The sequence below is a fragment of the Saccopteryx leptura genome, chromosome 3 (genome assembly GCF_036850995.1).
Source record: "Saccopteryx leptura isolate mSacLep1 chromosome 3, mSacLep1_pri_phased_curated, whole genome shotgun sequence".
NCBI lineage: Eukaryota > Metazoa > Chordata > Mammalia > Chiroptera > Emballonuridae > Saccopteryx > Saccopteryx leptura.
In genome coordinates, this window is record NC_089505.1 from 280,333,479 (window position 1) to 280,347,034 (window position 13,556).

General features: G+C 44.8%; 1 protein-coding gene across 3 annotated transcripts in view; it reads right to left on the reverse strand.

The window, feature by feature from the left end:
• CRIM1 (cysteine rich transmembrane BMP regulator 1) overlaps positions 1-13,556 on the reverse strand; it is a 194,904-nt gene that overhangs the window by 81,393 nt on the left and 99,955 nt on the right. For all 3 annotated transcript variants that reach the window (XM_066378522.1, XM_066378523.1, XM_066378521.1), the window contains exon 5: positions 467-588. In XM_066378522.1, coding sequence (XP_066234619.1) covers positions 467-588 — 122 coding nt within the window. The remainder of the gene's footprint in view (positions 1-466; positions 589-13,556) is intronic.

A 13,556-nucleotide genomic window follows, 5' to 3' on the forward strand; every position in this document is an offset into this window, starting at 1 on the left:
TCACTAAGCAGGAAGGTGTTAACCTGGAGGAACAATGTCTTTTCTGTTTCAGACTGCGGTAGCTCCAACGTGCTGCTACTTCCATCCATTACTTCCTGACAGCAGCGAGATGAGGGGAGAGTGACAGAGGAATCTGACACGGGTTCCATGATCATTTCTTTTTTTTTTTTTTTTTGTATATCCTAAAATTGCTTTTCTACTGAAACACAGCAGAATATGACAGCTACATGCAATCTGCTATCATGTTTCCAAAATTCTTTCTGATGGATGGAATGCTGATTCCCTAACATCCTTTACTGCAAGCTGGGATTTTAACCAAACCTCCTTTCTGAATGAGTTTCATCAAGTCCCTGAGCATATTCCCTGCTGTATAAAAGGCAGAAGGAGCTAGAATGAACCCTCCCTCCTCCTCCTCCTCCTCCTGCACAAATGTACACTCCCTAAGAACAAGAGAAACCCCACGTACCATTAACACATTCAAAGACATCACAGCACTTTCCAGGTGTCCCATCTCCACGAGAGACTATGCGGGGAGTGGATCCCGCCTCACACATGGGGAAACCACAAAAGCCAGTGAGACACTCGCATCTGAAACCAAAGAAAAGGGAAGGAAAACCCCATGAATAAACAACAACATTGAAGTCGGGAGACCACAAAGTAGCTGTGGCAAACTAACTCCACTGTATGACACTGTCCTGTTTATCTGGTGTCCCTGGGGAATGGGGAGGGGACTCTAACGTAATTTGCATTGCACATAACAAAGGCTCATCTAGTTAATATACACCCCGGTTTTTAACTTTTACCATTTTGACAGAAATATTCCCAAAATGCATTACGTTATTTCTTACTTAACTAGACCAGTATTGAGCATAACATTTTCTTGATGACTCAGGGCGATTTTTCTATGCATACATTATGTTCTTCCACAAATCAGTGAGGCTTGTGCAGGCTCAGCTTTAGAATGACTGCTCTTGAGTTCACTGGCTCCTTTTGCTGCTTTGTTGCTGACCTCTAGGTATTTTTTCAGAGATTTTTCTGGCTCTTCTTTCAACTATTAAGTTATTGGCTTTTCAGTCTTTCTTTAGTGTGTGTGTGTGTGTGTGTGTGTGTGTGTGTGTGTGGCTGTGTCTAGTAGCACTCTCACGCTGATCCACACGAATTAACTTATAACCGTGTCTAACAGAAGAAACTGACTCTGAGTGAAGACTGAGGAGCGCTTTATAAGTAAGGGGCCCACGCTTCTGTAAGGGGGCTTTGTGACAGCCACGGGGAAGACGAAAGTAAGAATTCTGGGCCCTTCGGAGCTGCATGCATGCAACATCACCACATGCACCAATGAGGTACCCAACCATTTGCAGGCCAGTTCTGCTGGCTGCCACCCAGAACTTCAGTTCTGCTGACACTGGCCTAAACACAGGGGGGGGGGGGATCTATCTATCTATCTATCTATCTATCTATATATATGGCAGGTAAAAATGAGAGGAGGAGAAACTGTGACCAGCAGTGGGCTGCTGGTCTGCTAGGATGAAGGAGGAGGCAGGAAATGAGGAGCTGGGGAAAGCGGCTGTCAGGATGTGAGTGCTCTACAGGGAAGGGACAGCGAGCAAGCGGCCCTGGGACTCCCCTGGAAATGGAAGTGCAGCCACAGAGGGTGGAGAGGATGACTGAGGGAGTTCCCAGGTAGACAGCAGGGAAAGGACGACGTCTGGAAAGGAGCCATCCTTACAGGAAGCAGTGTGTGTGGGGGGATGTCCAAGATCAGGAGAAGGTAACATTCCCAGCAGTTTAGAACGATGAATGCCTTCGGTAATTCCACTTTATCCCCCCACTTCTTATGTAAGTCATTATATTGTTCATCTATTGTTTTTTGTATCTCTGAGAAGTTAAAATAGTCCTGTGGTACACAGAAACCTCAATAATCGGGCCCAGAGGCTTAATTACATTTCTAGGCAACCATAGAACTAAAAGGAAACAAATGCAAGTTAAAATTAGCACGAAAGATCATTAAAACCACTGAAAAGGTGTGAATGCGCTCCCTGCAGGCCACCCTCTCAGACTTCTTCCATGTGGGGTGACGGTTATATTGGATTCCTGGGAGAAGAGGGTGTTAGATAATTAAGGTTTTGCTGCAATGGTGTCTCTACCTCTGGTTTATAATAAACATCTGCCTGTTTTCTGCGAGAAGAGCTGGGAGCTTTTGCTTTACAATCTGTGTTCCTACAGGACAACCACCTCTGAGGACTTGAGTAAACATGAACTGGGCTCTTAGTCCCTAGAGAGGTTACCTGATAGTCTGTCACCTTGATGTGCCCAGCCGCTGCAGTATTAAGCACATAATCATAACACTGTGATATCACAGTAGCAATATACTGTTTACATTTATTGCAATTGACACTCTAGGTATTGAGAGGCCGTTCCCTGACCCCAATATCTGGATGGGATTACAATGAAAGGTTCCTACAAGAATGGCTGGGATTCACATTCTTGCCTACTGATGTGTACCAATCATTCTAATTTAAACACCAAAGAGCATACAATCAACCAAAAAAAAAAAAAAAACCCCAAATTCTCATGTCCTTCAGCCCTTCAGCGACCTTTGCTGGACACCTATGCGCCCTTATGTGCCCGGCTCTCTGCCAGGCTGTCAGGAATCACGCCAACATGACGACCGTAACTAAACTGCTCTAGGTCTTCTTTTCTCCCTTTAGCACTTGATCTATGTGGCAACATTTCATTATCTCTTCTTTTCCTAGAGACCCACATAACATCTCTGGCATGCTGCAGAATACCTGAAACTGTACACAACTGCCTGTCAACCCACTTAGAAAAGGAAAACAAGCCCTGGCCGGTTGGCTCAGCGGTAGAGCGTCGGCCTGGCGTGCAGGGGACCCAGGTTCGATTCCCGGCCAGGGCACATAGGAAAAGCGCCCATTTGCTTCTCCACCCCCACCCCCTCCTTCCTCTCTGTCTCTCTCTTCCCCTCCTGCAGCCAAGGCTCCATTGGAGCAAAGATGGCCCGGGCACTGGGGATGGCTCCTTGGCCTCTGCCCCAGGCACTAGAGTGGCTCTGGTCACGGCAGAGCGACGCCCCGGAGGGGCAGAGCATCGCCCCCTGGTGGGCAGAGCGTCGCCCCTGGTGGGCATGCCGGGTGGATCCTGGTTGGGCGCATGCGGGAGTCTGTCTAACTGTCTCTCCCCGTTTCCAGCTTCAGAAAAATACACACACACACACACACACACACACACACAAACAAAAAAAAAGAAAGAAAAGGAAAACCCTTTATGCTGAAGTCTCACTTCTACACCACAGTGCCTGCACATTCCAGACCCAAGGACCCGGACGCCCCGCGCTGGGCTTGCTGGCCTCCCCCAGACCTTTCCCCTTCTCTGCGTCTCCCCTGCAAGGCCTCCCGCCTGCTGCTGTCCTTGGACTCCTCGCAGCTTCTCCTGAACCTGAGGTCAGCAGATGTTAAAGACCAATAGCACCTCGACATAGAAAGAATTTATGAAGGAACCAAAAAAGGTGAAAATCTGGGCTCATGGCAGGTAGCTATCAAGTAACTAGCTATGGGGTTGGAACTTGATGAAACAGCTATTTTTTGCAGGTCAAAAATAGTCAAATAGCAATTTCACATAGTTCAACATAATGCAGCTGACATGAATTTCCGTTTGAGAGAGATGTCAACACTCACTCTGTCAGGTAACAAACAGGGGACGCCATCGTGGTCTTTATTTGCCAAGGAAATTTATAACGTCTACAAGCTGGGTGAGTTCAATGTAGTTTTTTGAAAGCCTTTAATTATTCTAGATTCTCTGGTTTACCAACATTGGAGGTAGGTATTCTTCCCTTTACAGATGAGAATAGGGAAGCACAAAGCTTCATCAACTGACCTGAATTTAAAGACTTCCTGTCTTGTATTTTCCACTAGAAGAGACGGGATTTTCTTCTATCAAGTCACGAAGAGGAAATGCTGAATTACAGAATAACTGCAGCATGTCCTCACCACTGTTTAGTTTTATTATTTTTTTGCCCCCACCCCCTCTCTCTCCTGCCTTTTAGCCCAATGCCGGAGTAAAGAGCAATCGAGAGAATGGAGGAACCTGAGAATTAGTGGCTGGGGAGCAGACCAACAGGAGGAGGGGAGAGATGGTCATTCAACGCATTTATGTCAGCGCTCCCCCCTCACTTCTGAAACCCCCCCTCACTCGAGGTCTAGGCTCTAACTCCTTTACCCAGACTATGCCATATCCACCATATCCATCCTACGGCTCAGTTCCTGTGCTCTGGAGTCAAAAATCATCAATTGCTCCTCACCTGATTGAGCAATTTCTCAGCCTAGGATCTGACCCTCTCAGGTCGCCGTCCTGAGCCTGATTTCTCTCCCACAGACAGCGCTTCCCTGCATCCCCCTCACTGCAGCCACACCTCTCTTCTCTCAGCGAGCCCTGCCCTGGCCCTGTTGTCTCCGCACCCTCGCCCTGCTCCCTCCTGAGTACTCCTCCCCCAACCCCTATCTCCAGTTGTCTGTCCAGATACCATCTGTCTTTCTAGGCCAAGCTCACATCATATCACTCTTTTCTCAAGGTCCTTCTCATCTTTGCACAAGCTCTCTTTGGATCTATCACGTGTATTTATTAACTAAATACTTTTTAAATGAAACAGAACCGGTGATGAATAAAAGAGGGACAATATGAACTAAATAAAACAAAAGGGAGAAGGAAAGCAGTGAGATTTCTAGACTGTGAACTCAAAAAAGCAAGTACAGAAGGCAGAGCTTTTTGCATGCTACCTTGAAACAGAAGTCTTCATGGCTTTAAAATATTAAAAATAAAAATAAAAAAATTAAAAGTTAAATAACAGCTTTATTGAGGTAAAACTCACATAGCATAGAAATTTGCTTTTTTAAAGTGTATAATTCACTGGTTTTATATTTACAGGATTGTACAACCGTCACCACTACCTAATTTTAGAACATTTTCATCACCTCAAAAATAAACCCTGTGCTCTCCATTCATTCCCTCCCCACCCCCAGCCCCTGGCAACCACTAATCTGTGTTCTGTCTCTATGGATTTTCCTATTCTGGACAGTTCACATAAATAGAATCATATAATACATGGAGCTAAGGGCTTTTTAACTTTAAACAAGAAGCAACCTGTATTTGCAATCTGCCAAAAAAAAAAAAAAAATCAAGCCTCTAATGTTATCCTCGGTATTAAGATAATGATCAATCAGAGTAGTGTATTAATAAATGTTTGCATAATGCAATCACAGCTGCAGCCAGTTGGGTTGGTTAAGCTGCCTTTTTTTTCCTTCCAGGAACAGGTAATGGATTCAGCTCAGTGGGCATCTGGGTGCCGGAGAAAAGGATGAACAGCACTCAGAAATCATCTAAGCCCCTAGAGGGCACTCTGTTCCTTAGGAGGCCCGTGCCGGCTCGTGCCGCTGGTAAAAGGCAGTGCACAACAACACTCGCCTTCCTGTCATTTGCTTCCTGGACTACACAGTCTCAGGCAGGCCAGAGTCCTGGCACAGCTTACAAGGTGCCTCAAGTCTGGCCTCTCCTTATCTTTCAGCTTCCAGATTCCTCGGTTCCTCCTTATGCCCTGCAGTTGAGCAATCTACCTACCCCTACCCCCGTATCACTCAGTGCCACAGCTCAGATGTCCACCTGCCTCAAATCCCTGCCTCTCTTCCACCCCTGGTGAATTCCACACAGCCTCAAGACCACCCACTCTGTAAGGCTCTCTCTGTTCCAAGGGCAATCAGACTTCCCTCTCCCTCCTCTGATCTTCAATAGCACACAGAACTCTGAGAGTGCACCTGCCCATCCTACAAAACCATAATCCTATTTTTCCTCCTGTGAATTCCCCTAGTGCAGGGAACATGTCTTATTTGTCTTGTAAATGAAAACATGGCTGTTAAGATATCTGAACAATAAACTGGAATAAACATTTTTTTTCATGGCTAATAAACCCAAGGTTACACCAGGGATGACATTGTTTTTATTTTTATAAATTTGAGACTGAGAGCTAATAGGTACAGTGCTTTTCAAAATCAGTGTGTGAAGGGAAAGACTATGGGATTTGTCTGGAATGCAAATTCCAGAGTGCTAAGCACGAGGACTGTTCTCCCAAGTGTGGGTCAGGTCTCCAGAATCCGCCTGTGTAACGAGCTCTCCAGAAGATTCCACTGAGTGGAATCCGGGATCCACTTTCTGAGAAACTCACTCCTAGAGGTGCAGGGTCTCAGTGGCCATTGTTTAATTTGCACTTTTCACTGGAAAAAGCCAAGGTCAATTAGTTTTAACATTTTAATGAGAAGGATGAGCATTAGCAGTTGCTCTCGATTATTTACAAAGACACCTACCTTCCTGGGAGACACGTGCAGTGAGGAACAACTTTATTTACTATCCAACACAATCATCCACCAGAAAACGTGTGACCACTAACAGGCTACTTACACTCGGGGATGCTCAACTTTCTCAGCCATAAGAGGAGATGCTCAGCCCATAATGAGCTTTCTTCTAACTTGAAAATCCCACAATTCTGTTACTGCCAACCCCACTCCTATCCTTGCCAGTCTGATTCAGGCTCATCCTTTCCTACTCCTTACACTCTGTCCCTGGAACACACCACAGTCTCACCCTCCACGACAGTGCCTCCCCAACCCCACCACCCCCTCACCGAGCACCTCAACCTGCAGACCCAGCTCGAGATGGGTCTTCTCCCTGAGGCTTTCTTGGTCCTTTTTTTTCTTTTTCTTTTTTTTTGGAGGGAAAGTATACTTCACCTACTACTGTTACCAAATAACGCAGGAAAAGAAACAATATGCCTACCTCTGGTGTCTCCATATCACTGGGCTTGTCTTTATTACTAAGCAGAAGAATCAAGTTTGTTTTGCCAGAATGACTAGAGGAAAAGTAGAGGATGCTAAGCTATAGGGCATTGCTAGAAGAGGCCTGGGGCAGAGGAGAGTCCTTTTTGCCATGCCCACACCATTCAGCAAAGCACAGGAGTGTCCCTAAAATGTGCGCCCCCAGGGGGCGCTACGCAGAGCTGCGGGTAAAGGTTATTCTAACACAGGGATAGTCAACCTTTTTATACTACCGCCCACTTTTGTATCTCTGTTAGTAGTAAAATTTTCTAACCGCCCACCGGTTCCACACTAATGGTGATTTATAAAGTAGGGAAGTAACTTTACTTTAAAAAATTTATAAAGCAGAGTTACAGCATGTTAAAGCATATAATAATAATTACTTACCAAGTACTTTATGTCGGATTTTTGCTGTTTGGCAGAATAAATCTTTATAAAACAATTTACTACAGTTAAATCTATCTTTTTATTTTTACTTTGGTTGCTCCACTACCACCCGCCATGAAAGCTGGAACGCCCACTAGTGGGCGGTAGGAACCAGGTTGACCTCCACTGTAATCTAACATTTCTCTGCAACAAACTGGCATGTTCCCCAAGCAGGCCTTTATCCCTGCCCATCCATATCCTGGAGGTAAAACAACTCCGTGAGGTCCTCTGCAAAAGTTGCTCACTACTGGATTTATTCCACATCTGAACTGAGCACCTGAGCCCTTCAAAAGGGGAGAACCACTGTCTATAAATCAAAAACAACTCTTCATAGGTGGGAGGGAGGTCTCCTTCTAGTCAGGACACAAGGATAAACGAGGAATTAAAAGAGCAAAGTACTTGTACTACTCGGATTCCACACTGTATTAATGAATTAACCGTCAGGAACAGAAATTACAATGACACATAAAACATTCCTAGTCTATTAAAAAGTAGCTTCAACTTTAATTAAAGCTGATGTACTATCTTTTTACTAATTAAATTTCTTAACTCCTTCCAGGACAGTGTTAAGTTAAAAAAAAAAAAAAGAGGCGGCAAATAAAACGTCCAGAAAGAATCAGGTTTCTCACCTGAGGCTCAAACTAGCCTTACAGAAAACTGTACTCCTCCCTACAGAAGTTTCTTAAACTTGTAATTTTCCTCATGTTTCCCCGGGAAAGATCTACTGTTCTCTAAGTCACCAGCCCGCCTGTCCCCTTTTTCAAGCTAACTCCTGTGTGATCTCCTTGTGTCTTGCCCACCCAGGCGGGGAAGACTGAGTGTTAGCACAGCGAGCACATGGCCCGCCCTGAGGACACCTACCCCCCCCCCCCCCGCAGCCGTGGCTCCCCTTTCCCAGTGAGCTGTTACCTCTACAACTGGAAGTGGCACCTTCTTCACTTTCCCAGCACAGGCAATAGAAAAATTGCTCTGCGTTTTGTTGTTGTTACATTTTTTTCCTCCTCAGGGAGAGCAATTTGAGGATGTGCTCAAAGACAGAGAAGGTATAAATTGAGGGCAATCAAATAAAGCATCCCTTTCTATTTCCTAACATTAGTAATAATAATGAAGCCCATTGCAAGCCCTTAATAAAGTGGTCATTATAGCTCTTCTCAGTTTAGGGAGGAGTCGAATATATAATCACCAGTGAGGGCGCAGTGGGATGTGGACTATTCCATCTCCTCCCGGGGCAGGTGAAGAACAAACACCAGCAACATCAGGACTACCCTCGTATGTGGGAACCTGAGGAGAGCATCGCTGGACGGGCGGCCAAGGCTGCTCCAGAGCCATCTGGGGCTGAGCAGGGGCTGAGACTGCTGCCTTCAAGCATGTGTCCACTTGGCTCCACGTGGGCTGTCAATTCCCGGGCCTCTCATCCCTGTCATCAGTGCGAAGTGCAAGATCCTCTGGTCTCCAGTCCTCAAGGGAACATGCATCCCCACAGAGTCCTGCTCCGCTTCCTAGGGACTCGTCCTCCTATGCCACCTTCTCTGCCTCCCCACTCGTTCCCTTTCGGACAAACTCTCTCAACACCTGAACATCCTCACCAAGGGCACCACTCAGATCTCCTCTACTGCTTACCTAGCTCTCCCTGAAAACCCGCTGCCTTGCAGCCACCTCCGGGGGACAGCGCCCACCCCGCCTCACCTACTTATTCACGTGGGCTGGAAGGGAGCTCGTCATTCTCTGGGCGGACCCCCAGCTAGCCCCACGCTGTTGCTTTCCTTTCTCATGCAAGCCCTCCCTCTCTGTGGCTGCCTCAGAGAATGCACTGTGATGTCAGTCTTAGGCTTGAGTTCTGGCCACTTAGGAGCTATATACTCTTGGGTAAGTTACAACATCTCCCTAAGCCTTGACTGTACCATGTGTAAAACGAGTCTCTTTTAAGTACCCGTATGTCATAGGACTGTGATGTAGATTAAATAAACCGACATAAAGCACCTAGGATAGTGCCTGAAACACAGAAGCATTCAACGCCTGCTAGCTATTTTGTGTAATTACAAGTTGGAAGGTCTCAGTGCCTATGTGGACAAAGCATTTTCATCACCCTGGCTTCCCCAGATGGTTTGAAATCCAGTGGCCCTGGCTGCCTCCTCCACTCACTCCTATGGCCACAACTTTCTAAACTCTCTCAAGTCAAACATCCTATTTATTCACTGATCACATGGCTCACCCTGTTCTCTCGTGCCGATGCTCTCCCCACACTGACTCTTCAGACGCATGGAGACATCTACTCCCCAGATCCTTCCTTTTCTCCTCAGCCTGGGCCTCCATTCATCCCCCAGGACCACCTCTTCCAGTACGCTTTTTCTGACCAGGGGCACAAAGATAGATAAGCAGCTGGTGCTGAGTGTATGTGTATGTCGGTGGTGTGAGGGGCACAGACTGTGTCTGTGTGTCCATCGAGTGTGGAGGAGTGGGGGCGGAGGGAAGGACATTCCAGGAAAAGGGAAGAATCTATTCAAATGTACAGAAGCAAGAAGGAGTCCAGTGTGTTTAGGAGGCAGAAAATGGTTCAGCCCACCAGGAGCAGATTATGTGTTGGAATGGGCACTGGAGGATATTGTAAGGGGACTTGCAAGAGATGTAGCTAGAGAGAGAGAAGTAAGGCAGGGCTGGTACTAAGCAGTTTTGGGTTTTCTGTATCACACTAAGAAGCATCTTTAATTGAAAGCAATAGGAAAGTAATAAAACATCTTAAGTAAGGGATGCTGTCTTGCACAGGGGAGGTTATCTGAGGAGAAAACAAGAACTGTCATGAATTCTATTCTTCATGAATCATAAAGATAGGTGGGATGAGTGCTAATGTTTTAAATTGCAAAACATAATAAAAATTTAAATGACTACAATAGCCTAAAACGCCCTTTCCTCTTTCTCCATCTGCTGAACTGACTCATTCCTAAAAACTCAGCTTAAAAGTCGACAGGGACAGTTTTCCAAAGTGGAAGAGCATCTTGTTGCTCTGTGAGCTCACTTTTCTCTTTTGCACACTTCACTTCTCAAGCCGGTAGCACTTTAAATGGTAATGATTGATGCAGGTTTGCCCGCCCTTCACACTGTGAGCTCCCAGACACCGGAGACTGCACTCACTCCCACCAGGCAGCACAATGTCTGGCGCATGATAAACACTCAAATATTTGTTCCCCGAACAGACCAAAAACACTATGGGATTTTGATGTTAGGACTTGCCACAGATTACCTATGTATACATTTAATTAAAAACATTTATTGAGTATTTACCTGTGTTAGACACTAATGAGAGAGAGAGAGAGAGAGATACGGTACATTCTTGCTCTCAAACAGTACACAATCTAATGTCTTACAAAGTGTCCCTAAGAGTCTTCGAGAACCCATGACCTAGCTACAGAATCAAAGCACAAGAGCCGTGAAATACAACTTCTCTCCTCTTTTCAAACAAAGGCAAAGTTGGGAAAAGATCATTTAAAATGCAGCTATTTATATGGTACACTCACAATAGACTACCTGAGCATGAAATCCAAGAGAAACTAGCTGTCTCTACCTCCAGAGTCTCAGTTAAGCAGTCACTGTCTACTGGGCAAACATAACCCCAAACCCTCTGCAAACTGTGACTGCACAACATCACCTCCACCCAAGGTAAAGGTGCAAATGAAAAGTAAAATACATTCTATGACATTTGGGGTTGCTTTTGGCATTTCCAGAAGAAGAAGAAGGATTATTATTATTATTATTTTTTACTTAGAAATTAAATTTAACAAGGTGACACTGGTCAATCTATTGGACATAGATTTTGGACAAACATCTCCACATCATTTGGACAATCGATTATGTTATATGCCCATCATCCAAAGTCGAATCAGCCTCCGTCACCTTCTATTTGTCCCTCTTATCCCCGTATTAGTGATGGAAGTAACTTCACAATACACACTTCCGCAGAACTGTCTGGCGCTGTTGTTCTGGCTGCCCGTGTCCTGAGGATGGCGGTATCCACGGGGGTGGCAGGGAAAGCCGCGTGAGGTTCATGTCATCCATGCGGTGTAGTCCGCTTTCCAAACTTTTTGAAAGTTGAATGGAATTCAATTGAGTGACTGTCTTTCCGTATGAGTCAAAGGGCCATGTATTTAGTGTCTGGTGATGGCCAGGTCAGTTCAGACCAAAATGTAAACCACGGAAAGCCAGAGTAAAAGCCTGGAGCTTTGTTTCAGGACTGACACAAATATAAAAGACAACTAGATACTGGTCAAATTCACGGTGAAACACCAACAGCATAGGGCAGGAGTATAGGAAGTGCAGGGCTTCCACATACGAAGTGAATTATTGACAAATTAAAGTCTCTACATGAGAGATGGTTCATCTCCAGTGGGCAAGGGCTTTACTTCTAGGAAAGCATATTTTCTTCAATCTGGGGATAGGTCCAATAATAACATGGAATTCCTACAACTATTTTGTTTTAAAAACATCAGAGTTTAATATAGATCTGGCTTTTTTAGTCATGAGTTGACTTGTTCTTCTGGGCCAAAAATTACTGTGACAGAGGGCAACAGAATAGATGTTCTTTTCTTAGTTGAGAAAGAAGGGCTTCAAATGCATTTCCAATTTTTTTTTTCTGTATGTGTTTAAACAGAGCGATGCTACCATGATAGCATGTCAAGAGTCAGAAGTGTTTTAAATCTGTGCTATGCTAATGCATATTTTACATATTGTATAATTTTACTTATGCCCTTAAAAGCAGCTGGATAAATTATCCAAATTAAAGGAAACAACCAAAAATTGAACAGATTCAGAGAAATCTGTCTACCAACAGACTAATCTTTAAAAAAAGAAAACAAAAACTATTAAGTGCCATCATCTTTGAGACCTCTTGGGAACAGATGGATGTGATAATTAATTATAGAGCTCTTAATTTGATAATGCCCCTTTGAAAATGCACACCTAGGGGCAATTTCCACTGGCTATTTGAGTAGAGATTATATAAGCAAGTTAATTACTAGCACAAGGTTAAAAGCATATAAGTCTATAGATATGACTTAATGATCTAAAGAGCTTAACACTGTCTCAAAGAACTAAGGAATGCTCCCTGTGCTACGAGGAAAAAAAACCTTTCCATTCCAAGCTACCCTCCAGAAGTTTCTAGTTTTGACATATGTGTCTGCTTGGGCTAATGTGCCTGTGTTCCTGACCCTTGTGCAATCTACCATCCCACCCCCTCCGCCCAACACCCCCCTAAAGGCTTCAACCAGCATAATGAGGGGCTGAGGCTTTGGAGATAAGAGCTGACTGAGGAGCTCTGGAAAGCTCAACCACCCAAGTGCAAGTACGTTAGCAAACAGAAAGCTAAAGGACTCTTGACATTGCCCCTCGAAGACTATTACTCAGAAGCAAATGGATCACTCTGACATTACTGGAGTGGAGGCATAAGAAAATCCACTGAGTTCTCAGTGAGATGGAAACTGTATGAGTCTAAGGTTTGAAAATACTGGCAATTAGGGAGGGATACAAAAAATTATCATTAATTATTGTGTGTGTGTGTGTGTGTGTGTGTGTGTGTGTGTGTGTGTGTGTTTGTTTTAGGTCCTTGATTTCTTACTTTGGACTTAAAGCTGACATTATTACTTTATAGCTTTAAAGCTTAAATTCAGCATTTATTATTTGGTACAAAGCCAGTCTATTAATTATTTTCTTAAAGGCAGATTGCTCTGTTTGGGTGTCTCCTTCTCATTACCTTCTGACGGTCTGAAACTTTTTTGAACTGAGCGAGGCGATATCCGTGAGGTGCTGAGGTCCTTCAAGCACGAGCCATCTTGCTCATCACCTTATCCCACACCAAGCTCACGGAGCATTTTCAAATCTGTGCCTTGATTTTTACTCACTGTAGCTTTGAGGTTAGATTAATTCTGATTTAACTCAAGCACTTCTGAAGGGAAGCGACAATCTGCCAAAGATCCCATTCTGCTGGCCTCATCCGGTGCGAGTTGATTTCAGGCTGTGAATCCTGGAACCCCTGAAAGCTCCTTTCCTAAGTATCTACATCTAGTCACAAGAAACAGTGTGCAATCTGCTAAGATTCTGTTATCATAATACAGCATCATACCAACAAGATGAATTTTCTTGAGACCACAAAGAAGCCAGGACTGACGAATGGGAACTAAGCACCCTAGATTTTCCACCTGGAGCAACAGAGTATGACTAGCTATTATAGGGAAAGCAAACTCCTGACTGTCACTCTGGTCATGACCT